The sequence below is a fragment of the Sturnira hondurensis genome, unplaced genomic scaffold (genome assembly GCF_014824575.4).
Source record: "Sturnira hondurensis isolate 20B ecotype Veracruz unplaced genomic scaffold, ASM1482457v3 Scaffold0002840, whole genome shotgun sequence".
Lineage (NCBI taxonomy): Eukaryota > Metazoa > Chordata > Mammalia > Chiroptera > Phyllostomidae > Sturnira > Sturnira hondurensis.
In genome coordinates, this window is record NW_028075471.1 from 2,672,884 (window position 1) to 2,699,952 (window position 27,069).

Consider the following 27,069-nt stretch of genomic DNA (forward strand, 5'->3'; position numbering starts at 1 on the left):
GTTGTTGTAGACAATCTAAAACATAAAGAAAGAAACCATTCTGCTGAGGAGAGAGAGGGGTGCTTCACTCATGACTGAGACCTGAAGAGAATGCCAACTCCTTTTCTTATTTAACATCACTAAGCCTCAATCTTCCCACTTATAAAATGGTCTCATACAGCGTAGCCACCTCGTTGGTTGGAGAAATTAAACAAGTCAGTGTGTACAGAACAGCTTGGTTAACTGGGACTGGTTTCTTAAGGGTAGCTTGTATTGAAAAGGAATATGAAGGGGAAAGTGTAGCATATCAGATCCCTGCTGTAGATGCAGTGGTGCAATGACCAGATCCCTCCTCAGGAATGACACACTCATTCCCAGATGCCAGGAATGAGCCTTCTTGGAGAGCTGTCCTGCCCAAGGTTGTACCCTTCCCAGTGATTCGTTGATGGGGGTTTGCAGAGGCCGACCCATCTCATCTCATTTGGGGTCAACTCTTTCCAAAGACCCACCCCAACTCCAGAACAACTGACGGGAACTGCTGAGGCCTTTGCAGGAACGTTACAGTTCAGTTTCTCCCTGCCCAGTCCTGCCTCTCTCCCTTCCTGAAAAGCAATCCGGATAACCTCCCCCATGTTAATCTCAGATGCTCAGTTTCCCAGGGAACACAACCAAAGACCTGGCCCTTGGCCTAGTTCATTGCCCAATAAAAAGTAGCAACTATTATTTTTATTGTTGAATTGCCTAAGCGATCCATGACAAGAGACTTCCTGAGTCTCTTTATGGGTGACATCCCTTCATGGATGAGGAAAAGTGGGAAAGATATAAATAACTTAAACCAATTTTTATTCATCATCTAAAGAATCCTAAATTCCATAGTCTGTTCTCACGTCAATTTTCTCCACAACCAATTTGCCCCTTCTTTAGTCACTCTAATTTTAAAGAAAAAACATAGAAAAGAATAGAATATCATATTTACAAAATATGCATAAAGCATAGCTTATTGTTATGATATAATTTTATATCATCTTAAAAGATTAAACTAATATTCAGCACTGAGGAGCACAGGCTCAACCTTTGGGCTCAAGGGTTAAAGGTTAAAATCCTACTGAACGCAGACATACCTTATGGAACTAGTGGGCTGCACAAGCAGCACTGGACAAGGATGCAAGAGGCCCAGGGTGTGGTCTCCCCCCAGCCATTAACTCCCTCTGGGACCTTGGGCAAATTACTTGCCTTTGCTGGGCACTACTTTCCTCATCAGCAAAACAAGGTGCCTTGTATTAAATAAAGTCTGAGGTCTTTTCTAGTAAGAAAAACGTACGACTGCTTAACCTTGCAGAGATTTTCTAGGCAACATAAATAAGTAAAATGCAGAGGGAATGTGTAATAGCAGAGAAGAAATTAAAAGTATCATAAATTCAAATCACCAGCTTTCCAAGTGTGCATTACAGAAGAGACCATTAAGTGAATAGAAACAGATTTTATAGTTGTATTTTCCTTTCACAAGATTTCTATATAAATTATTGTCCATGTCGTTGATTGTCATTTCCTTAATCTGGAGTGTCTAAATATACAGCTAGCAATGCCTTAAACAAGCCATAAGTCAAAGTTAACATTTTTAAAAATTAACCATGCCCAGGTCTCTGCCTTGGGCAGCAATGTGCTGAAATACCAGCATCTATCAGAAAGAAATTATTGATGTCAGGATGACATGCACTGTGATTTGCATGTGGCCCCAGACTAACCTCTCGTAGCCGTATCGCAAAGTAAACGTGCCCTAATTACCCAGGCCAGGGAGAGCTGGTTTGAGTGGACTGGCTCTTTTGATGCATGTTGAACACAATTGCCCCCTAGGGATTACTGAGTCTCACGTGTGTGAGTTATTATGTAAATTCTACCTTTGACAAAATTATAAGGTGTGTTGTCAGGATTTTTTTCTTCTTTCAGTGCCCTTCCTTGCTTCCAATAAGGCAAGGTTGTTTGTTCAGTAATGTCTTCATCGTATCTACTTTAAAGATAATTCTGCACTTACTGTGGATTCAAGCAGAATACAAGAACATATAAATGTGGCCTCGGCCGTGTAGCTCAGGTGGTTAGAGCATCTTCCTGATACGCCAAGGTTGTGGGTTTAATCCCCAGTCAGGGCACATATAAGAAGCAACCAATGAGCATAGACATATATTCTTTCAAATTAGTATTTTGGCTTTCTTTGGACATATTTCTAGAAGTGGATCACTGGGTGCTAAGCAGTTCTATTTTTAATTTTTTGAGGTAGCTCCACAATGTTTTCCATAGTGGCTGCCTTAGTCTGCATTGCCACCAACAGTGCATGAGGGTTCCCTTTTTTCACATCCTCCCTAGCACTTGTTCTCTGTTGATTTAACCTCACATAGTCATTCTGACTGGTGTGAGGTTATATCTCTTTGTGGTTTTAATTTGCATTTCTCTGGTGATTAGTGACATCAAGTATCTTTTCATATGTCTATGGGCCATCTGTATGTCCTCTTTGGAGAAATGTCTCTTCAGATCCTCTGCCCATTTCTAATTGGTTAATTGGGAGGTTTTGGTTTTGTAAGTTCTGCATAATAAGTGGAACAACAAATCTCTCTCTCCAAATATCAATCAATCAATAATTTTAAAAAATTTTAAAGATTTTTATTTATTTATTTCTAGAGAGAGAGGAAGGGAGGAAGAGAAAGAGAGGAAGAGAAAATCAATATGTGGCTGCCTCTCACCTGCCGCCTTCTGGGGACCTGGCCTGCAGCCCAGGCATGTGCCCTTGACTGGGAATCAAACCAGCAACCCTTTGGTTCGAATGCTAGCACTCAATCCATTGAGCCACACCAGCCAGGGAATCAATCAAAACTTAAAAAAAAAAAAAATAACATACAGATGCTCCCCAGCACACACCACCTAGATCTCATTTCTCAGTGGCTTTTAAAGCATGACGTCTGATTCAGAACCTTTTGCCTGAGAAAGCATTTTCTTCAGAGTCCAAAAGCTGACTGAGCTTTAGTCTTACCTTCATAAAAAAAAACTCTCAGGCCTTGGTGCCTCCTCAAAGCTTTGCCTTTCATGAGACCCAAGACTGCCGATGAGTCACTAACAACTGCCTGAGGCTCAGTTTCCTCATCTATACAATGAAGATACACAAACTTAACCCACCCAATCCTCAAGATCAATAGGAGGATCCCATGTGAAGATGTCTCCTGAAAGCACTTGGTGAAGCACACAGGGCTCTGGCTGAGATGTATTACTATTGTTACGGTTGACGAAACCGATTATCAGCAGTGATTTTAATAAATATGTAATGATGATGTCTCCAATTTATAGCCCAAACCTTCCTCAAAATAAGTCCAGAGGTCAAATTCAGGTAAACAGGAAAAGCAGGCTCTGTGAAGCAAGCCCTCCTACCTCCCTCCCTGGAGCTGAAGCGCACCATTTCCTATAGCACATCTGTGCCAGTTTCCAGTTCACACTGGACACCACAGTAGGATACATACTGCCTTTCCCTTATCTATTTACATTTTAGGGGCCAAAGGGCACAAAACAGGGTGACATTTAAAAAATAGTCGGATCTCCTTAGTAACCTCTTTCAAAATGAATAAGAGATTACCATATCATTCTACCAAGACTTCTTTTTCAGCCCCCATCCCCTCAAGCTTTGTCATTCCAGAGCACTGACAACTCTCCTCCCTTAGTAACAGTGATTTCATTTGATAAATATGTTGCATTTCATTCTTGCAGGATCTTCAGCCTTTGACAAACATTCACTTCGCTGAAGACTGCTGAAGGGCCACTAATGGAGTGAAACCTGGAAACCCTTCAGAAAAGAATAATGAACTCCGCTCTGTCTCCAGTGGGTAATTTAGTAGGTAAATTAGGCAACACTTGATTAAGGGTAAACTACTCTTTTCCATAGAAATGTATTGTGTTTGTACAGAGGGGCTGTATATTCTGTTTGTATGAAGTGGAGGACTAGGTCAGAAATCCTAAGGAAAAAAGCAAAAGATGGTTCTCAGAAGAAATATGCAAATTACTGTACATTTGGAAAAAAAGTAATGCTTTATTGAGAAGAAGGAAGAAAAACTATACATACAACTCTTTACCTACTTGATTTTACTTGGCTTCCTGGAACATTTCTAAGAAATGGTTAGTTCCCAAATACACTGCACAGGTGGCCTTGTCACCCCTGACAGTCTGTGAGTTACTGCAGAGAGTAACTTCAACCTAAGGCTACTAGAAAGTGATTGTCAAATAGGATTTTCTGAGATTGCCTATGGAGACCTCTACAGCAAAAGTCATTTTTGACTCATGGGGGATTACAGTGTGAAAAACAAACAAACGTTAAAATAAACCCCCAAGGACTGAAAGCACTTCTGTATCAACCCTCAGTCCTATTCAACAATGTCTTGCATCCTCTGCAGACCTCCAAGAACTTGAGTATTTTTTGTCATCTAAGACTATGCACAGGGCCTGGAAAGGTTGGATACCTCTGGAATTTGTCCACGGCTTAATGGAACACCCCAGTCTCTACCCATCAAGGCAGAAAATCATAAGAAAAACAAAACACCCCACCCTGTTAAAAAGTTCATACTAAATTCTAATGCAAATTTAAACAAATGTGGATTTTTCCTTTAAACTGCTGTTAAAATGACTTTTCTCATCTTCCCATACGTTGAACAAGATGGCTGAAAAGGACTTCCCTAAGTCACTCCACACCATGCCTACCGAATAGCCATGAAAAACTAGGAACTAAATAAACATGTTTAGATAATGATAAATCTCTTAGCTCTGCCGGTCAGGTTTCTTCTAATGGCAGCTCTCAGAACTGTACCATGACATAGGAACATAGATCAATGTGAGAGTAACAATTTTGAGGAGCTTAGGGAATTGAAAGAGAAATTAACTCAGTGACTTGGAGAAATGAACATATAGATATTAAGACTTAAAAATTGCTTCTTAAAACATCAGTGCCCCTCTTCAAAAAAAAAAAAGCAACTTAGCAAACTTGGGAATTTCATAATGTTTTGCTGAAAGCTAGGTATTTATAAGGTTTATGTAGCTTGTTATACTTCCTCTGTTAGCTTATTCCAAGTCTAATTGGAGGAGCAAACTAAAAGAAGTACCCTTGGAAAAAAGATATGGATGTCCAGAGGTACACAGATTGAAAAATAAAATTGCCTTTTAACCTTTTTTTTAAGAACTCTACTAAAACGACAAGAATAAATGGGAACATTCACTTGCTTTTTAAACTGATCACACTTGGGTCTAACCACTAGCAGAAAAGAAACTTTACAGTTCCCTGGGAACCTATAATTTGGAAACGGAAGCACACAAGAGCAGACTTTAGTTTTCAGGCAATAAATTGAAGAGAATTCTGCAGACACACAACAGAAAAGGAACATAAAATATTGGCTTGTGCACTTCTTAGAATGTTAGTTCATTAACTTGATAAGCTACACAGGGAAAAATGCAGCCAAAATCTACAAAGATGTCCACTGGGATTCCAAATTGGCATATTTACTCAGCAAGAAATAGCGAGAGGTTAGAGGCAAAAAATGCATCCAGTTCTGGCAAGGACGATTTAGTGTGAATCTTCATAAAAACACCTTGTTGAAAAATCTCCATGTGGACTCTAAGGGGACACACGGAAGCCCAAAGCCCCAAGAACAGACATAAATATCATGCTCCATAATATGTGTCCTGGAAAAAAAGTTCTATAAAATTATACAAGAAAATCACAATCTTTCACATCTATTTTTCACACATAATTCAACATAAACTTGAAAAATGTTTTAATTTTTCTTCCTTATTGCCCCAAATGTTCTTAATGCTTTATTGGAAACTTTCATTTAGTGGTGTGTGCTCTAGGTCTGTATTACTCATCGCTATAGAAGAGTTACAAAGGGTTTGTTGGGCGATACTTCCAATGGGCACTGTATTCTACGAATAGAAGCTCATTGGCAGTCTCTCTGGGAGAAAACTTTAGTAACTGCATTCTATGCAGGTCACTTACTGTGCTAGGCTCTTTCATAAACTTCACCTTATTTGACCCACACAATGAGGTACAAATTGTAATCCCTATTTACAGATAAAAGTGGAGACAGTCAGAGAGGTTCCCTGCCTTACTCAGGGATATAATTAGTCCTGGACTAACAATAACAAGGGTCAGTATTTGAACACTGGAGAGTTCAAATCCGTTGTTCTTTATCTTTCCCTTCTTGTTCTCCTTGCCAGACTCCAAAAAACTGATTCAAGAATTTAAACCAAGAGCATTCTCCATTCCTATAGGCTATGGGTATTTCCTCCAAGAAACATTAATTCAAGGTATTTCAGACCAAAAAAAAAAAAAAAGAACTCAGGAGAAGCCCACGACACTGCCATCGGTCTTCAGTGGGTCAAGTTGAGCTAGAGGAACAGAAAGTCAAGCTGTGTAATGGAGGCTACAAGCCAGTGGTCAATTAATTCACTTGCACATGTGCTTAATTAGACCCACAGAGTGGTTAAAACATTGCACTATTTTTTAAAAATCTATAGCTTTCACATAAAGATTTATATTCTATGGCAGTCAGGAAGGCCCTTCAGCCAAGGCCCACATTTATGGCAACATTCAGCCAAAACTTAGTGGTCCCTATTTCTTTCCATGAGGCACGGACTCAATTTCCCAGAGTTCCCACTACTCTCTACTACATCCATACACTCAGGCCACTGCAGCTGTAATTTTTCATTACATTTATGTTATTGGTTTTCTTATGAAAGAACCATTTCAACAAACCTTGTCTCTTTTCACAGACTAGAAGATCAGATCGTACTACCCCTCCATAATGTTCTCTTTATGGGTCAGTGCACTTCCCCAATCTTTGGTCTCCAACTTTCAAACCAACTGGTTGAATCTCTTCAATCTCTCTTTGGAGCATGATACAAAAATCATTATTGTTGTGGGCAGTACTCTACCTGAAAGTTTTCTGGATATAATATCTATTTGGTTGTTTGCGATCATGAAGTCAGGGTGTCCAATCATTATAAAATGCTGGCATAGAAATAAAAATAATTTTGTAGGTACCAACTGCATAACCACCAACTAATCAAACAACCAACCAACCAACCAACAAACCAGCTCCCAGGTGAATGAAACTTAAAGGGCTTAACAGGCTAACGTATAAACAACAAGCACTTCAAACAACAGCAGTATTAAAAAATCAAGTGCCCCCAGAAAGGAAAGTTCTGCCTTCAGAAGGCAGTAATTGCTGCATCTGAGCACATCTGCTTAACAATCCAGGAAAGTGGGAGTTTCATTCTCTATTAACCTTAACCAGAGACATTTTCATCAAAATTAATCGTGATTACTTTTTATTGCATTTCAAATGCTATCCTCTATTTGGGGTGGTCAGGAATGCAACTAAGCAATTCCAGACCATGCTATCTTTTATGAATAGGTCTATGAGGTAGTTACCAAGGCCCCTTATGAAAATATTGCTATACAAAAGTTCATGGGTCAAAATGAGACTTTAATTTCCATAACTGGATGTGTTCTTAGGAAAAAAATTACTACATATAGAAAATACAAAAACTTTGATGCTAAATGCATATCAGAGTAGAACTATATAAGTACCCGTGGGTATCATAGACAATATTTAAATAATTTTTTACCTTTCCTTGTTATTATAGTAACAATTAATCATTAGTAGTTATTTTGAACATAGCTTGTGCCAAGTACAATCCTAAGTTTTCTATATGCACTGACACTTTAATCCTCACAACTCTGGAGTAGATGTAATTATTATTCCCATTTTACAGAGGAGGAAACTAGTTCTAGGGAAGTTAAGCAACCTGCCCAAACACATTCAGCTAGTAAACTGTGAAGCCTGGACTGAATCCTAGGCATTTTAGCTCCACAGTCAGTTAACAAAATAGAATAACGAACTTACCTTGCCGTCCCAATGATCACCTGGTCCGTTGTGTTTTGTGCCAGTTGTATCTTGCCCTGTGCAGTCTCTGCACCTTTGCTAACGGTTCTCCTGCCTGAAGGGCCTTCCCTACTGCTCTGTCCCTACCATGTTAAATTCATTCAGCCCCAATCCCACCTGTTCCATGAAGACTTTCTGACACTCCAAAGTTTTCTTGCCTTCCTCTCTTAATTCTCCAGAATCCTTACCATATCCACAATCTACCCCACATGACACTGGTGCGAAAAAAAATCAGAGGTCGTTTTACCTGCCCAGCACCCTCTCTGGCAACAGGACTCTCTTTCTTGTGGGGAATCACCTGCCCCTACTCTTAGCCCATAGGCTTCAAATAAGCTAACACCTGTCCTGGAGGTTCCAGGTGATCACATGACCTGATCCTAGCCTGGCCAATTCATGAATTTTGCCGACCTTTGAACTTTTTCTAGAACAACTGAGAAATAACTGTTCTCCTTCCTCTGGGGTGACTGCACTCACAGAATCTAAGATGGCTGCTGGTGGTTACTGTTAGCATCACTGTGCACAGCCTTCCCGAGAATCAAGGGAACAAAAAGCAACGCACACTGGTGAGTCAGATAAAGACAGATTCCTGATGCCATAGTTTGAATGCCCAAAGGCAGTCATGTCAGAAGTCCACCCCTAGCCTTTTCAGTGAATTGAACCAACAGGTTCCCTTTTCTGTTTCATTCAGACTGAGTTCTGCTCCTGTCACTTGAAGCTATGAGTCCAGTCAACATGAGAGTTAAATAGCTGCTATAAAGAGCACAGTACTTGGCATACTAAAAAGTTTAATAAAAGGTACATACTAATATTACTATTTCTCTACATGATTTTCCTAAAGGCAGAAGACCTGGAATCAGGTCCATCTCCACCTGAGATGTCACTTCATTACTTTTTTAGACTACTTTTACCATATGTAAAATCACCAATATTTATGTGAGGAATAAATGAGAGTGTATGCCTCCTAAAGTAATAAAATGTTCTACAAATTTAAATTAACTGTTATCTCAAACTATAGGCTCTGATCGAACATCTCATGTGACTGATGGGGAAACTAAGACCCAAAACCCTGGGATGTAATTCATCAAGAACATTAAAGAAGCTGTGAGTTGAAATAAGCTACCAGTCCATGCAAACTAAGGTGGTCCCAGGACTGAACAAAGGAGCTGATCCTAATATTGTGCTATGCGAACCAGGCATCCAACCACTGGAGGATCATATGTTATCACAATAAAAATGCTAAATATAGAATATATGATATGGGTTCAGAGAAAGTGGCCTGCAAAGAGGCTTGACTGACAGCATCAGGGCAGTCCTGGGCACACGGAAGAAAGAAACTAACGCTAATGGGCCACGCTCTGTGGAAGACACTTCCTTCTATTGCCTACTCTGGCATAATCTGTTTCTCTTTCGTTCCATTAAAAAGATGAACGATGAGTACATATTGAAATTATCTAACTTCTTCCATCTACAAGGAGGAAACCTAATATATGAGTATAACTGGAAAAAAACACTAATTAATAAGCAAAATTTAAAATGAACTCTGCCTGGCCAACTTGAGCTTGAACTGCTGTGTTTAAAGGCACACTGGAATAAATAAAGAAACTTCAAAGCAAATGCCATGTTTTAGCTAGAATGTTTTATTGAGTAATGGAGAGAGTTCCTTTGCCTAAAATAGGAAGGGTTAATGAGAAAAAATGGTATTTCAGTTGGTTCGTCAGTTTCTGAGAGCCATCCATTCAAAAATAACTATATTCCACAGAGAAGACAAAATAATGATCTGTCTCAGAGCCTCAGAGTTTTAAGCAAAACAAAACCAGTTTTGCAAACTGTCTGAGATCAACTTAATGCATCCTTTCTCAGATAGCTTCTGTGATAATATGTACATGTTTTCCTTCTACTAAAACCAAAGTAACCTCAGTGTAATTCTAAAAGGAAGACATTTGTATGTCTTAAGCTTCTTGCCAACTATATAAACACAGCTCTTAAGGTACGGAACAGGAACCAAGAGACTATGTGAAGTATTAGTGGGCCGATTACCACAATCAGCTTTCCTTGGATACTATTTTTAAAATGATGCTTCATACTACAAAAGACTGACTGGGCTCCCTGGGAGTACATTATAAGTACTGGATTCAGAGCAAGGGAAAGTCCTCCATTTCTGTGCACATTTTCCCACAGGAGTACCTTTTACAGAGAGTCAGTCTCTGATTACCTGGGGATTAGGAGGCAAAGCTGGGGCTCACCTGCAAGTGCTGTGTGTTGTCAGCCAGGCTGTCTTCTCGCCTGCGGACTTCTTCCAATAACTGGGCATTCTTCTTTTTTTCCAACTGTTGATTGTGCTTGAGGTTGGCTACCTTCTTATTCTGATCCTTCATATGCCTGAGAAAAGTAAGCATGTCTTGGTTAAATCCAACCACTGGAGGATCATATGTTATCACAATAAAAATGCTAAATATAGAATATATGATATGGGTTCAGAGAAAGTGGCAACTTCAGAATACTCTAGTTATTCAACCACAAATACACACCGAGCACCTACTTAATGCCAGGCCCTGGGTTTGCAGTAGAGAATAACACAGGTACAGTCTTCACCCTCCTCATGGAGCTCCGAGTTCAGTAGGGGAGACAGACAAGTACCAAGGAGACACAACTTAGACTTCCTAACACTGAGGAGATAAATAGCATGTTGTGAGAGGTGATGATGACATGTGCTGCATGTGTGGACAGGCGGTGGGGTGGAGCAGATGATGTCAGTCACTGTGTCCAGGGAACCCCTAAGGAAACAGGACTGCGAGTGAGACTAAGAGGAAGCAGCCGACGAAACAACAGCAAAGGAGCCCCCAGGTAGGACAAGTATAATTCCCAAGGCAGGAAGGAACCTGGCTACTTCTAGGAACTGGAAGGTTGCAGTGGGGCTACCCCAAAGTGAGGGGTAGGGGAGTGGCAGGGTGGGGTCAGAGATGGAACTTCAAAAGCAGACAGGACTCGGGGTACACGGGCCCTATGGTCTGTGATGGGACATTTACTTTCTCTAAGTGCTTGTGGTCCTAATTATTGTTATTCTTTTAGATCATGTTCTATTCTGAGATCATAATCCATTACTTTGGTTTTAAAATAACAGTTACAAGGCTCCGATCAAATACATTGTCATCAGTTAGCTCAAACAGAATAATACTTGGGCTAAATCATGGTGCTACACAAAGCCCCAGTGCTGGACTAAAGGTTCTTAATGAATCTATAGAATGTCAAAGTGCAAAATCATAAAGTGATCAAGTGAATAAAACACTAAGGATAAAGAACCAGTTTTATAAAAGCAGAGAGTGGGGGGAGTTACGTGCTTGATGTGGACTATTTCACCAGCAACGTTTAGCAAAACATTCCACAGGTTTAGGCAACCATGTCCACAGCAGCTGCTGTAAATCTAACCCAACATGCAGGGAGGCAGAAGGGCAGCGGAGAGAGCTCAGGGGCACTGATTCCGAAAGCAGAAGGCCTCGGAGCAGAGTCATCTGGGGTCCTTTCTACTCCCTTCAGCCTCTCTCCGCAGCGTGGCTATCAGCCACTGCACTGAACCCTGAGTCCCAAAACAGGCATTTGGAGAAACACTGCTCTTGCGGAAGGATGCATGAGATGAGAACTAGATGGCACAAAGAAAATATGCCAAAATAAAACAACCAATAACCAAATGGAAGCCATTCTCAACAAGAAACTCTTACTTCCTGTGCTCACTAAATTATACACATCTCTACTCCCTCCCATTCTGAGAGGAGGAAGTTGAAGAGAATTGTTTATTGAGCTGAAAAATCTTCTATTAGGGACCCTGCTAATAAAAATATTTTGAACACTTTGGTCTTATAAATATTTATAGAACCAACGGACACAGTGATTTAAATATTCCTGGTGACAATTACTAAGAGGATATAAGGTAAGAGAGAAAAACCATCCCCTTAGTCATTATTTGGATTGGATTATTTCAGTCTTATATTTCCTTTTTATCAGATACAGTAATGTACACATAGGAAACTACCAGCAAAGTATACGTGCTAATCTACTTTTAGGTAAGTATCTTTTGGTTACTAGAAAGATGTTAAGAACAACCTCTGGCTTTTGAACTGAACAAAGCTTCAGTAGTTCCAAAGCTCATACTGACCCAGGGCAAGCACACTCTCCAGTTTCTTGGAAGACAGGTCAGGGCACAGTAATAGGATGTGATGAAAAGGTCGGTATTACAGTGAGATTGTTTAATTATAGGACATTTTTTATAAAAATACTTTTTATTACTTTGAAGCATATCCTTAAATAGAACTAACTGCTTAATGTTTCCCCCCAAGTACCAATGATAAACAAAACAGATTGTAACTGCAAACATCACTCGCACAGTTAAAGAGCTCCCACAAAGTTCTTGGAGCAGACCTTGCTTTCTGGAATACTGCGGTGTTTTCTCAATCTGAAAAGAAAAAACAAACTCCAAATCCATGCATCTTTTAAAACTTTCCTAAATTAAGAATGAGCAGCAATCAACTCGTGATATGTCATTTAATTAAGAAAAATATACAATTTTAGATGTACAGTTCAATGAGTTTTGACAGACGTATTACACCCATGTAATTCTCACCACAGTCAAGATATGCAACACGTGCTCCACCCCAGCAGTTCTCCCTTGCCCTTCCCCAGTCGGTCTCCTGCCACCACCTCCAGGTTTGGCAACCACCAATCTGTTCTCTGTTACTATAGATTAATGGACCAGCACAGTGTGTACTATTTTGTTTCTGCCTCCTTTCACTCAGAATAATGTTTTGATTATTATTGATGAACAAGGCAGTTGTCACTATCAGTACTTATTCCATATGGTTGTTCCAAAGTTTGTTTATTCATTCATGTGTTGATCAATATTTGGAGGTTTTGCCAGGTTTCTAGCTATTAAAGTAAAACTGCTATGAACATTTTTTAAAAGAATGAGTACCTAAGAAAAATGAGAAACTGAAGTACAGACACTGAGATGGAAGCATATCTTTAGTGTTCTCCAGCCAACCATTCCCTCAAAAACTGCTTTATTTAGGACACCAGCGATTCAAAAACAACGGTTTTGAATGGACTTATGCACAGCTTAGGAATTGAGCCAATAAAATCCATGCAGAGCAAGGTGATGAAAATGATCTTCTTGTCTTTGTATATGTAAATATTAAGAAATATAAAGTGTACATATTTCTTTGTAGGATTGCTAGTTTTCAAATATATTTCTAGTAATATAACCCTTTCTTCTAAGAAAAGTTTACTTAAATTCCCAAAAAGGAAAGAATGCTCTGCCAGAGGCATGAAAGAGGTAAGGAGGAAGTGGGCTGGGAATAGGTGGGCACCCCACCCACTGGACAGTTCCCCTTTTGGGGCCCTGCAGGGAATCTCTGTGGCAATCCATGGGGTAGGAAGAGAGAGTGGGGGGCAGATAGAAAAGTCATGACATGTAAAAATGTTAGACCTCTTGGAAAAGAGAAAACAGCTCTACACAAGCTCACTGGACACCTGTTGCAGGACTGACCACAGTGATATTTCCTAGCAGTAACTTCACCATTTCCTAAAATAAAACTTGTAAGTGACCTGTCAATCTCCACATCTTTCTCATCTGCAGAAGTAAACCCATACTGCATAAATCATGCTAAAGTTACTGCAGCTTTCAATTTTCTCTAAACTCAGAGAGGTGGAGCTCCTGGGCGTTCAGACTTCAAAACCCTCTGAGGGGCCTGTCCGAGAAGAAAGTGTGTCTGATACCAGCTTCCCAAACTCCCACCTACCAAGCAGCTTAGCTTCTAAGATTCCACCAGGGACTGACCTACTCGATGCTTGGGGGGAAAAAAGTTATTTTGGAGGAATTTTTTCTCCAAGAAAACACCATTAAAAATATATCTAAGATGTAAAATTTTTTTAATTTCACTTTTTCAACAAGTCTTTTTTAAGCATTTTTTATTTAATTATTGTTCGAGTACAGTTTTCTGTCTTTTACTCCCATCCCAGCCCATCCCCGTGCTCTCCACCTTCCTCCCATTTCCACCCCCCTTAGTTGTTGTCCATGTGTCCTTTATACTAGTTCATCTAAATCCCTCCCCTTTTCCCCTGAAATTCTCTCCCCTCTGGTCCCTGTCGGCCTGTTCTGTATTTCAGTGTCTTTGGTTATATTTATAACCAACAAGTCTTTATTACTAGTTAAGCCATGACTCAAAGTCCTAGGGTAGGATGTACCCAGGTCCCTCTTCACCTCCCTGGGAGAAGGATGGAGGACAGAGAACTGGGTTGGGGATGCAGCTAGGTCAGGTCTTCTCAGGGAGCACAGCTTCTACCCAGCAGTCATCCCAAGCTGACACTCGAGAGATGGGGCAGAGGGACTTGCACACACGCCTGTACCATCCTCACTCAGAGACATCACCTCTTTAGTAGTCATTGCTTTCTTGCAACAGTGGATGTCCAGGTAGTTCCGCCAACAGTTCCTGGTCTGCTTCTGGTTGGGGAAGAGCTGGCAGAAGGGGCAGTCTGGGTGTGGTACTTTTTGATTTGGGTTTTGATGTCTTCTGCCATGTTGCTCACTACTAAGTCAGACAGCCCTGAAGCTGCTCGATGTAACCCTCAGCAAAGACCCATGATGCACTTTTTCTAAAGAAACAGTCATGGGAGTGTAATTTAAGAGTACAATGGTCAGTTTTTAATGTGTGACTTAAAATGACTGGTCTTGTTAAGTGAGTCATGTCACTTTTCAAATACAGCCATCGTTAAGAAATTTGGATTAACTAAATAATTCCAGCAAGTATCTAGATCAACAATGCCTACTATATTAAGGATGAACGTCAGAGAGGACAGACGCCTGCTATTTTCACTCAAATAGTCCATCAAAGTAAAATTAGAATGTGTTCTCTAACTTGCTGGTGAGAGACCATCAGGCTTGGAGGCCTCTAGAAACACAGAGCCAGGAGCTGCATGTTTCTTCAAGGGATTATGTCTATTTGTATATAAAAGAGAAAATCAAACCTTATTTTCCCTTAAAATCTCAGCAGAAACAAGATGCAATTTTTACCCATATCCTCTCAAAAACTGTAAAAGATGGATAATTTTCATTGTAAGAGAGGGTGAGGGATCCAGTTCTCTCATATGTGGTCAGGAAGAGTATATTTGAAAAGGCATTTTGGAAACCAATTTGGCAGCATCCACCAAAATGTATGTACATTTTGTTCAAGCAAACCCACTTCTAGGAAAGTAGCCTACAAAAATGCTTGCACAAATACATAAGTACAGAAATTTTCATTACAGTGCTGCAAAAGTGAAAATTTGAAAACTGCCTAATCACCCACCAGAAGGAAACAGGCTGAAAAATTAAGTGCATGAATGCTATGGAACCTGAAGCTAGCTAAGAAGGTGAAGGAAAAACTGCCCTGGCTGGTGTGGCTCAGTGGATTGAGCACAGACAGACCTATGAACCAAAAGATTGCTGGTTCAACTCCCAGTCAGGTCACATGCCTGAGTTGCAGGCCAGGTCCCCAGTAGGGGGCGCATGAGAGGCAACCACACAGTAATGTTTCTCTTCCTCTCTTTTCCCTTTCTTTCTCCTCTAAAAGTAAATAAATGACAATCTAAAAAAAAAAAAAAAGATGGTGAAGGCAAAACTGAAGCATAGAAATGGATAAACCTGTAAGACATATTGTTAATTGAAAAAGAAAGCAGGTAGCAGAATGATTCATATAGTCTGATTTTGTTTATCTTAAAATATAAAGGCCTGTTTAGACGGATATATACAAGCATGCACGGAAATTGAAACTCCTAGAAACCCCACTCAAGTCTGTAAACTATAGTTACGTTTGAGGAAAAAGGGGAAACGCGTTCACATGTTTCTGTATGCATTTGTGTGTGTGTGTGTGTGTGAGGTATAAATATATATAAGAAAATGCACAAATATTAAGCATACAAGTCAATAATATTTGACCAATCAAAATATACAGCATCACCATCACCGAAGTCAAGTATCCTCACCCCAGGCCCAGAAGTTATCACTATTCTAACTTTAGTTTTAATCCTCACCTGAGGACATATTTTTATTGCTTTTAGAAAGAGGAAGGGGAAGAGAGAGAGAGAGAGAATGAGAGAAAGAAACATCTGTGCAAGAGAAATATTGATTGGTTGCCTTTTGTAGGCTCCCTGACAGGGGATCAAACCTGCAACCTTTGGTGGATGGGACAATGTTCCAATCAATGGAGCCACACCAGCAGGGCCTTTTATTTACATGAATTCTTTTTGACTGTTCTTGAATTTTATTAAATGGAATCATACAGCACATGTTCTTTTCAGTATGACTTCTCTGACTCAGCATAAAGTTTTTGAGATACATTCAAACAGTTGTATATAAATTCCATCTTATTGCTGAGTAGCATTCCATTATACAAGATGAATATACTACATTTGATTTGCTACTCCCTTTTTAAATGGATATTTTGGCTGTTTCCAATTTTTTACTGTTAAGAATGAGATTCTCATTATTATAAGAATGAACATTCCTGTAGCAGTTTGTGTGTGTGTGTACATATATTTTCTTTTCTCGTGGATACATAATTAGATGTGGGTTTAACTGGTAGTGCAAATGGCACAACCTCATGGAAGATGGTTTCTGGGTTGCATGATTCTTCCAAGAGCAGCTGCAATAGAGGAGTTGGTAATTCAAACCCTGGAGCCAAGCTGCCAAGCTGCCAAGCTCCCATTAGAAACCACCGCTTTCTAGCTGTATGACCATGGGCAGGTTTCTTAGCCTCTGTGTACCTCAGCTTCTTTACATAAAAAATGAGAATGAGCCCTGGCTGGTGTAGCTCAGTGGATTTAGCGTGGGCCTGCAAACCAGAGGATCATGGTTCAATTCTCAGTCAGGGCACATGCCTGGGTTGCAGGCCAGTTCCCAGCAGGGGACGCACAAGAGGCAACCATACATTGATATTTCTCTCCTTCTTGTCCTTCCCTTCCCTTCCCTTCTAAAGATGAATAAAAATAAATAAAATATGAAAAAAATGAGAATGATAACAACCTCTTAGGGTTCTTATGAAGAGTTGATGAGTTAATACAGATAAAATGCTTAGAACAGACTCCAGCACATTCCCTCTCCATTTCACTTTGGCTTACAAAGAGTGCAATCATGTCTTGTCCAATACTGTGAATACATATTTAGTGTCTTGCTTCCCACACAGGAACAGCAGGTATTTAAAGTACCTCAAACAATCAGTTTAGGAATGCACTTTTAAACCCTTTTTGTCATACATTTCACTTCCACTTGCATTTCCCTTAATAATCAAATGAGCTACATTCCTGGAAGGTTTTCCTAATGGAAGCATTGCAGGAAGGTCACAACAAGCATGGGTAAGTGAGCTGGGATCCTGGGGCGACTGCACAAGTAGATGGGCCACACACACACAGTGGAAGCTGACAATGAGTGCTATATGCAGAATTTCCAATAATACAAGCTTTTTACTTTTAACCACTGAGATGATCCCATTTTTTAAAGCTTGTAAATACCATTCAGTACTTCAGCATAGCTATAAATTTTAAAAGCTATCATAAATATTCTAAAGATATATTTATAGCACATACAATTGTGCTAAATGTCATGAGCCTGATATTCCTTCCTGGAAGAGAAGGTGCCTGGTCTGCTTTGGCTACTTGAATTCAGCCTTCCTCCCCACAAAGAGTAACAAGTAGGGCCAAGGTCTTGGGACTTTGCTCCAGAATGAACCCGGTCTCTCGGACTTCACATTTTGCAGCAGCCTCTCCAGAGCAGCCAGTCTGTTTGGCTATTAGCTTTGATGACCGCCTAAGTCCTTGCCAAAACCCTTGAGCAAGTACCCATTTATTTCCCCATGCTTTCCATTGTAGCTTTCCTTCTCATGGTTTCCTCCTCCACTCTGTACCTATGGTCCTTGCTCCTTTCACTCCCTGAAGTGATACCCTCCCATCACCTGTCTCTTCTATTCCTACCTCCTCTATGGTGTTTGGGGCTGCAGAATAACCCAGAGAGAGACAAGGCCACCCTCAGTTAAAGCACATAATGACAGCTCACCTTTAGAAGATGTCATTTACCATTTATTGGGCCAGCAGGACATCCCAGAAGCTGATAACATAGCTAAAGAAAGAAGGGGTTAAGGGGAAGGAGTATTCAGATATGAAAACTTGAGAAATGGAGTTTCGCAGAGGCAAAGAGAGACTCAGCCTTCCACTTTGCTGTCTCAGGTTCCACTGACAAAAGTCTCCTTGGAGGAGATGATTCTATCAGGCTGTCCCCATTCAGCCTGATAAAATGGCTAAATCATTTGAGACTGAGGAGGGCCTTCGCTGCTAGATTGGCTTCATTCTCATCACAGAGGAATCCCTTGCAAAGTGTGTGACGCTGCCCGAGTTGTTTCACTGGGGTTTGGGGATGGATAGAAATAATTTAATAAACCTAAGGCTCTTAAAACCATAACTGGCACACAATGAGTGCTTTAGACATGTCAGCCTGATCCTTCTGACCCAAACACTCCTCTAGCGTGCACTTCTAGTCTCCCTCTCCCCCACCATCAACTGCTCCGCCCAAATAGAGAACTGGTTACAAGGCAGGTCTTCATGATTAGCAAGAGGGGGGGTTGTTTTTCTTGTAGATATTTCACTCTGGGGAAGGTTCTGAATGGCTGACTCTTTTCAAATGCCCTCCCTCATTCCAGCCCCAAAGAACCTCCTCCCTCCAAATATCAATGCAGTGGCATCCAAATATGAATGGAACCCAACGAGGGAAAGCCTGAGCTAATGAGGACAAATGCTGGGTGCCTATTACGGAAGACTGCAGGGTTAGAGAGCAGAGAGAGCCAGGCCCTTTCTGCCATTGCCTGACCCTCCTCCAGATGCACTTGGTAGGATGGGCATGCACCCAAGGGAAACACAAAGGGGAAAGGCAAGGCCTGTTCTACACCCTCCTCAGGACTCAGTGGTTAGTCTACAAGCATTTAATAATAAGGTCTTCATCCTGGCAAGCAGACCATAACTAACAAGCCTGGCCCTGATTTACTTAGTATTTGCCAAATACATTTCTTAGTGCTTGGCCTCCCATGTAGGTGTGGTGACCCAGATAGCACAGGATGGTCATACAGATTTGAGAATGGTAACCCTAGAATGATTATTTTCCTCACTGATGAGCAACAGATGTGTTATGCTGTTCTACTCCTTCTCACTAGACTAAACTACATGTTCAGGCTTCTCAGTCCACATGGTCACAGTTGGCTTGCCACCAGAAGAGCCCAGGGCAGAGTTCCCTCATCATCTTCACCTGCCCAGGGAAGTATCCTCTACATTATTACATCATGACCCCACACATCCCATGGTGCCTCAACGCCCTGCTGAGGGAAACAGGCTGGACAGACCCTTTCTCTCTATCACATGTGCTGCCACAATAGCTGAAGTCAGCATCATTTTCTGCCTGGACCACGATGCTCTTCTCTTCTCCCTGGCCTCCCTGCTCCCACTCTTGGCTCCCCTTTAATTCATCCTCCAGCCAGTAGCAGGAGCGAGTGTTTCAAAACAAGTCAGATCACACATTTGTTGTCATATAACCCTCCAATGGTTTCCCAGTTCCCAAGGAATAAAATCACACCCCCATGAACCTCGTGCCACACCATTTTCACCTCTACCCCAGACTCCAGAATCCAGTCTTCTGTTTTCAGCTCCTAGCACACACCAGCTCCACACTGTTCTCTCTGGCTGTGACTCCCTCCCTTTCCCTCACTCCAGCCACCACCCCTCCATGGCTCCCCTCCGCTTTCACTCTCAGCTTAAATAGCACCTCTTCAAAGGGGCCTTTTCTGGCCACCAGAATGCCTCCTTCCACTCATCAAAAATTTCTTTGACTGCACTCTGGGCACCTATTTCATCGTGCACACCATAATTTGTGATTGTACATTTACACCACCGGATGAGCATTAGTGTCAGAACCTGGGTCTACACCTGTTGTAACACTGCCATGCACTAATGATAATCACAGCAGCAAATGCTCAGGCCACATGATACACTTAATATATTAAAGCTAAGAATTCATTAGCTCATTTAATCCTCACAACAACCCTATTAGGTGGTTTTCTAAATTATTCCTCTCATAGATGAGAGAAGTGCCCAAACTCACAGAGTGAGTGAGTGGCAGAGGCAGGCTTCTCAGTTGGTCTGGCTGCAGAGGCCACCCCTGTCCCTTAACCTCTGTGCTGTGACAACCAGCTGTGGAGAAGGTTGCAGAGAACCTTCACAGCCCTGTCCCACTTCCTCTTCTCCCAAGCAGCCCAGAAGTTCCAGCATAGAAATCGAAATTCCCAGGATACTATCTCTGCTCAGTAGCACAGCCACTTTAGGATGCAACACTCTGAACTTCACAGGGTGTCCTGCCTAGCAGTGAACTAGATACTAGTGAGCTAATTGTCTGAGAACAGGAACTTTCCACCAGGAGATCTTAGGAATGGAAGACAGTAGCTTAACAGCTTCAAACTTCACAGCAGCAGTGATACTTACTAAAACGAAGACCCAGATAGGAAGCAGAAAACAAGAATGAGAGCACTCTTTGAATAAATGATTAGGTTTCATGGATGAATCTACCACCACAAGTTGACATGTTTAGTGTATTACAAATCCTGAAACTTTAGTACATCATAACAAATTTGACTCTTCTCCCCACATAAACAGGTTTAATCAGAGAATAGGAGATGTTTGAAGATGATACAATAAGTGAAGACACAAGTAGCAGCTCAACGAGAAAAGGGGAAAGTAAGAGGTAAAAAAAAGAGTCAAGGACAATAACAGCAGGTAACAAAACTCAGGACAGAACTCCTGGGACCATGGGGGCAAACCCAAGGTAGAACCAAGACATAAGACTCAAACTCCTGCCCTGTTCTCACCTCATATCTTCTCCTTGCACATCATTTACTCCTTTTCAGATTAAAAAAAGGGATATGAACACTTTAAAAACATTTGTATAATTGCCACAATTCCATGGAGTATTGTATTATTCTAAAAGCCTATGACTCCACTGTTAGACACAGGCACATTAGGGCCAATTTGGTAGGGTGTCAGTTGTATTTACAATTTGGGGTAATATAAAAACATATGGAAACTGTGAAAATTGACCCCTGGGGGGCCCATGTTGGAGGAAACCAACATTCCACAGTCTGGCCAGAGGTTGGGGGCAATTTGCCCAGACAATACACAGAAAAGCAACCTTTGAGCACAGGGGCACTCCATATATGCAAGACCTATTTTTATTGCATCCAATCTGGAATTAGGCTGTAGCAGCCCAGACATAAAATAAAGTGGAGGCAAAAGAAGATAAAAACTTCTATGCTGACTTTCCAAATTAGAGTACAGGAAAATGTATCAGAGTTTATATTATTTCCTACAAGAAAGAGATGTTGAAGTATTGCTAAATAATAAAAACACCCTCTATTTTTGGATTTCATATTATGTGTAAGGTGCTCTGCTAAACACTGTAAAAAATATAATATCAGCTAGACAAAACAATATTCTCACATGAAGAGTATTTTTAGCCTAATTTTATGAATAAATAAACTGGGGCTTAGAGAGGTTAAGTAATTTGCCCAGCATCACAGTTAGTAAGTAGTAGATCCAGAATGTGAACTATTGTTTCTGTGATGCCAAAGCTTATGGTGTTATCTATCATGCCATAGAAAATATCAAAATATTATACAGTATTATGAGATCTTTGCCACAAAAATGAATGGAGCATTCTAGATAGGCCTGGACATTGCTCTTTGAGATGTACAACATTACCTCTCTAAAAGGAAGGTAAAGCACTAGCCTCAGTAAGCTAGTTATACTCATTTAGGATCTGGTCCATTAGGTGTGGCTGAGACCATCCCAAAGATAGGCCAACACAGAATCAGTTTTCCAATTGCTGCCTAAAAAATCACCACAAATTTAGCAGCATAACACAACACTGATTTATTCCCTCATGCCTCTGCAAGTCATAAGTCCAGAATAGCTTGGCTGCCCCTTCTGCTCCCAGTCTTACCAGGCTGAAACCTAGCTGTTTGTGGACTGCATTTCTCATCTGCAGGCCTAACAAGAGAAGAACGTACTTCCAGGCTCATTCAGAATGCTAGAACAATTCTAACATGTATGAATGAGGTCCCCAGCTATTCACTGGCTCTTGGCTGAAGCTGGGGGCTGCCCACAGGCTCCTCAGGAGGCTGTCCATAGCTCCTTCCTCTGTGGTCCTCCATGGGCAGTTCACAATATGGCTGTTTGATTGGAGAATCTCTCTCCAGTATGCTAAGACCAGACCTTGTATAATGCAAAGGCATCATGGGAGTGACATCCCATCACCTTCGCCATACTCTGTTAGCTAAATACAAGTTCTCCCATCAAGTGGAGGTGATTATACAAGGGTGTGAAAACCAGGGGCCATATTAGAATTCTATCATATACCCTATCCAATAGGGATTTTTGCAATTATGAACATGTTCCAATTCTTTGCTGTCCACTATAGTGGCCACTTGCATGTGGCTGTTGGGCATTTGATGTGTATGTAGCTAGTTGCTAGTGCAACTGTGGAGCATATTTTTCAACATTATTTAATTTTATTTAACTTTAAATAGTTAATGTGGCAAGGGCTACCATGCTGAACAGCCTAGATATGGACTTTAACAAATATCCAAACTATATGTTAATTATTTTAATAATTTTTAAGCTTTTATTTTGAGTTAATCTTTCAAAATATTTTACAATCATTTCACTGTCAATTTCAAGCATTTCGTGGGGACAATTTACCTCACTACCTACCAAACAGATTTCATTTTTCCATTTTCCGAACTTTTTCCAAACCATTTTCACTAGAGCAACCTAAGGAATCTGGAAGGCCTAACTTATGGCCAATGAGGGGTTATAAAAATTTATGCATCCTTACACTTCCCCACATATTTATCCCAATGACAACACATTGCAAAAATAAATGCCTGTTCTTTCCACTCTTCTTCTCATAACTCAGACCTCTTCTAACTCTTAGTCTAATGTCAATGAGTAAAACAGAATCAGTGGTGGGTGGTGGATAAAATGAAAATCAACGAAGGAAAACAAAATTGCAGAATTATCAGCAAAAAGTATGTAAACCACTTCCCCCCATTATGTGAGAAGACAGAGCAAACCACTTCCCCACATGATTGCTTCAGCACAACAAGCCATTCCCAGATCCCTCACTGGAATACCACCTGTTTCAGTTTCACTGGATGAGTTTTTCTTAACTCGATGGTTTACAAACGATGTTCTGGCAGCACTAGCTCCAGGGAATGTTAATAACTGCTACCGAAACAAAAACAAAAAGAAGGGTTAGGCTGAAATAAGTCTGGAGAGCACAGGGGTGGAGGTGGGGGGGAATGTGAACAGGTTTCTTACACTGCAGGAGTTTTCAGAGCATTTGCTATTGTAAAGTGCATTGTGAATCTCCAAGAAAAGGAGATGGTAGAATACGTCCGTTGGATTTATTTTATTCAAAGCCTTCCGCACACCCTTCCCTGTCCAGGATCATCCTACTGAATTATTGCTCTGAGGTATAACGTCTGAGGAATAATAGTATTAATCAAGGTTTTTCAAAACTTAGTCAATAGGTATCATCTCAGTGATTTTTGCTATACCATAACTACCTGTGCTACTTAATATACTTCTTTAAATATTTTCCCTCACATGCCTTTTAGTCTTAGATTCTACCTAAGCAAGAATTAGTAAGACATAGGTTTGCTCTACAAGTTAGAGATGCTATAGTACAAAAAGACATAGCTAATAAAATACTTAAATTGTTCATCTGTACCATCTAAAAGCATCCTAGTTTTTAAACCCATGTCACTAATGACAAGAAAGAATCCCTGGTACCACTAAAGCTGGGCTAGAAATGAGAGACCCATTTAAGAACAAGAAGGGACAAGAGCTGAGTTCCCACCTTCTGTGTATAGCTGAAGAGATTACTGCTCAAAGCAGGTCATCGATTGCACACACTCACTTGGTTGGTAGTCTAAGACCCTCAGTGTGGCTGGAAATTGCCAGGTGAGTTATAAGGTATAAGCAGTTATCCCTGGTTGCCACTGAGCTGGGTCCTGAGTCTCACCAATTCAAGTTGCTTAATCTCTTGCATTTGGTACTAAAGTAAGTCACTCTCTCAGCTTCTTTATTATTCCCAAACAGGTGGAGACTATTGACCTTCACCCTCCCCTTAAGAAATTCTCACCCTGACCAACCTGGGGATTCTGCTTAGAAGCAGAACAATGCCTTTTATTTTCTTTTCAAAAACAACACCACCAGTGAGCCATCCAGGCTGAATGGGGTGGGGGTGGGGAGCTGGATCAGCTCTAGTGACTTCAGACTAGAGGCAGGTCAAAAGTGACAGTGGGACATAGTGAGATTAAGAGCTGTGACTTGGAGCCTGATTGCACGGGTTCAAATCTCAGCTCAACTATTTCTTCACTGCAGAATATCTGGACTAGGCAATGTATGAGTTACATCCTTGGGACCACTTTATGATGTAGATATTATCCCCATTACAAACCAGAAAAATAGGATGAGCAGGTAAGCAACATGTCTGGAGGGCTCTTCCAGTTAGAAGAAGGAAGAGCTGGGTTTCACCCCAACTGCTAGACTCCAAACTCATGCCATTTTCTTAACCTCTCATTGCTATTCTTAGATTTAAATACCTCACTTGCTACTTTCCTATCAGGGCTAACCAGAATAATTCTCGCCATAAAATACTGATCGTTGCCTGGCTAAAACTGGTTTCCCAAGGCTATATTACCTACCACTGCTCCCCATCAGCAGTTCCAAGCATTTTCTTACTCTCAGCACAGAAAATTCAGCAAAAGGTTCTTAGATGAAGAGATACACATGCACACACACATATTTAATTCACACACCCAACTACTTATGTTTATTTCACACAAACATACACACAAATGCACACCATAAAACATACATAGGCGGTCTGTCTAGGAGAAGTCCAGCCATTGTTATTATCACGAGAATGGATTGCATGACATCGATGTTACCTGGCAGCCAAGGAGAGTGGACAGCAATGTGCATGTGAGAAGAAAGACAACTTTACTATACTAGTCAGTGGGGGCAGTAGACACCACTGAGTGAGCATGTGTACTGTGTAGCTCTCACATTCAAAATGACTGAGCAAGTAGAGCAACAAATGTGCACAAATTGTGTTAAGCTTGAACATTTCTCCATGGAAACTATGTGAATAATTCAGAAGGCCACAGCTATAGGTAACTGCTGATTGGCAGTTTCATCACGACAACACGCCCATTCATTCATCACGTCTTGTGTAGTTTTTTGGTGAAACATCAAATCAGGTGACTCAGCCCACTACAACCCAGATTTGGCACCCTGTGACTTCTGTCTTTTTCTAAATCTAAAATCACCTTTGAAATAGGAGAGATTTCAGACCACCAATGTGATTCAGAAAAATACGACAAGGCAGCTGATGGTGATTGGGAGAACTGTTTGAGGTCCCAAAGGGCCTACTTTGAAGGGGACTGAGGTGTCATTGTCCTGTGTACGATGTTTCTTGAGTCTTGTATCTTCTTCAATAAATGTCTCTAATTTCCATACTACATGGCTGGATACCTTATGGAGAGAACTCATATATACTAACATCTCTCTCTCTCTCTTCCCCTTTCTCCTTCCCCCCTACCTTCCTTCCCTTCCTCTCCTGCACAAAGATACACCTGAGCAGTGCCTCTGAGGGCATCTCTCCTTTAGGCAAACACTCTATCCATTGTATAAAACAGACACCACAGGAGACTCTGTGAAGACAGACAAACAGACAAGAGGAAGCCTTCTCTAACAGTTCTCATACAGCATCCAAGGAAACCATGTACACAGTGAAGAGCTGATGTTGGAGAATAACTGAAGTTTTACAAAATTCCTACAAAATAATGATAAATGACTCTCTTAAATGTAGCTGTAGCATAATTTAGAAATGAGAAATAACTTAAAGTCGCATTGTATAGACTGGTTTTTCTATACCAGTCGGTAATAAGTCATGTTAATGTTTTGCTTCTATGAGAAAAACACCACCAATATAAATTAGGTGAATATGGAAAATATTTCATCTTTAAATATAGAGCAGGAAAAAAAGATACTCATTTGCAAAAAAACTGGGTCTTCTGCTCTGTTAATGGTGTCTCAACCTCATATTTTTCACCCTATTCCATGATTCTTCTTATTATTAAACCCATTTGCTGGTGTAAACCTCAAATTCTTTCTTGTTATACCTTGTAAAATCCAGAGTTCTTCATCCAAAGAAGACATCAGAAACAAGAAAGATTTTCCCCTTTCCCAACTGAAGGAATATGAAACCCCTATAAATTTAACACATCCAAAGCCCAGCCCATGAAAAAATAAAGCAACATTCTATTAAAAAATAATCTGTTAAATTAACACTAAATTTTTATTCCATAGTGAATTCAAATCCAACATTGCTTGTATTTTTAAGTAATTTTCTTTCCATTTGATCTTTTCCTTTTTTAAAAGGAATTAAAGGAAATTAATTTAAGTAATTTAAGGAATTACTTTTAATTTGCTTCTTCTAGTAAACTAAGCTATTTGTTTACATCGTAAATGTAGATGTGAAATAATGAGGAACTGTCACTTCCCAAGCTGTTGCCATTTACTTTCTATATTGCTGTTTGGTGGAAATTGATTACAGAAAAAGTCCTAGCAACCAGTGAACACATGATGGTTAAAAAAATCAGAAATTTCTCACTGACTGACTTGTTGGGAATGGAATATTTTATGATACAGATTTACAAATTTCTATGAACTGGAAACATTTCCTGGGCAATTAATCAAGGGGAACTTTTATGTAAAAACACATCTCGATTGAGCTATTCACGAACGATCCCACAAGCTGCAATGACTAATTATAAGTCTCAGACCAGGGCAGTCTGCTGAAATGCTTTTCTTCAAGCCATTAAAAATACCATGACAACATACAAATTCAGCAAGAAGAATAAACTATGGGAAGTTACAATTACAGAAAGAAATTATTCAAAGTATGTGACCTTTGCACAAAAATGATGCACGTTTA

The 27,069-nt window shown here is 40.5% G+C and overlaps 1 protein-coding gene across 1 annotated transcript in view; it reads right to left on the reverse strand.

The window, feature by feature from the left end:
- ERC2 (ELKS/RAB6-interacting/CAST family member 2) overlaps window positions 1–27,069 on the reverse strand; it is a 669,672-nt gene that overhangs the window by 431,893 nt on the left and 210,710 nt on the right. The window contains exon 9 of the mRNA XM_037041287.1: window positions 10,193–10,328. Coding sequence (XP_036897182.1) covers window positions 10,193–10,328 — 136 coding nt within the window. The remainder of the gene's footprint in view (window positions 1–10,192; window positions 10,329–27,069) is intronic.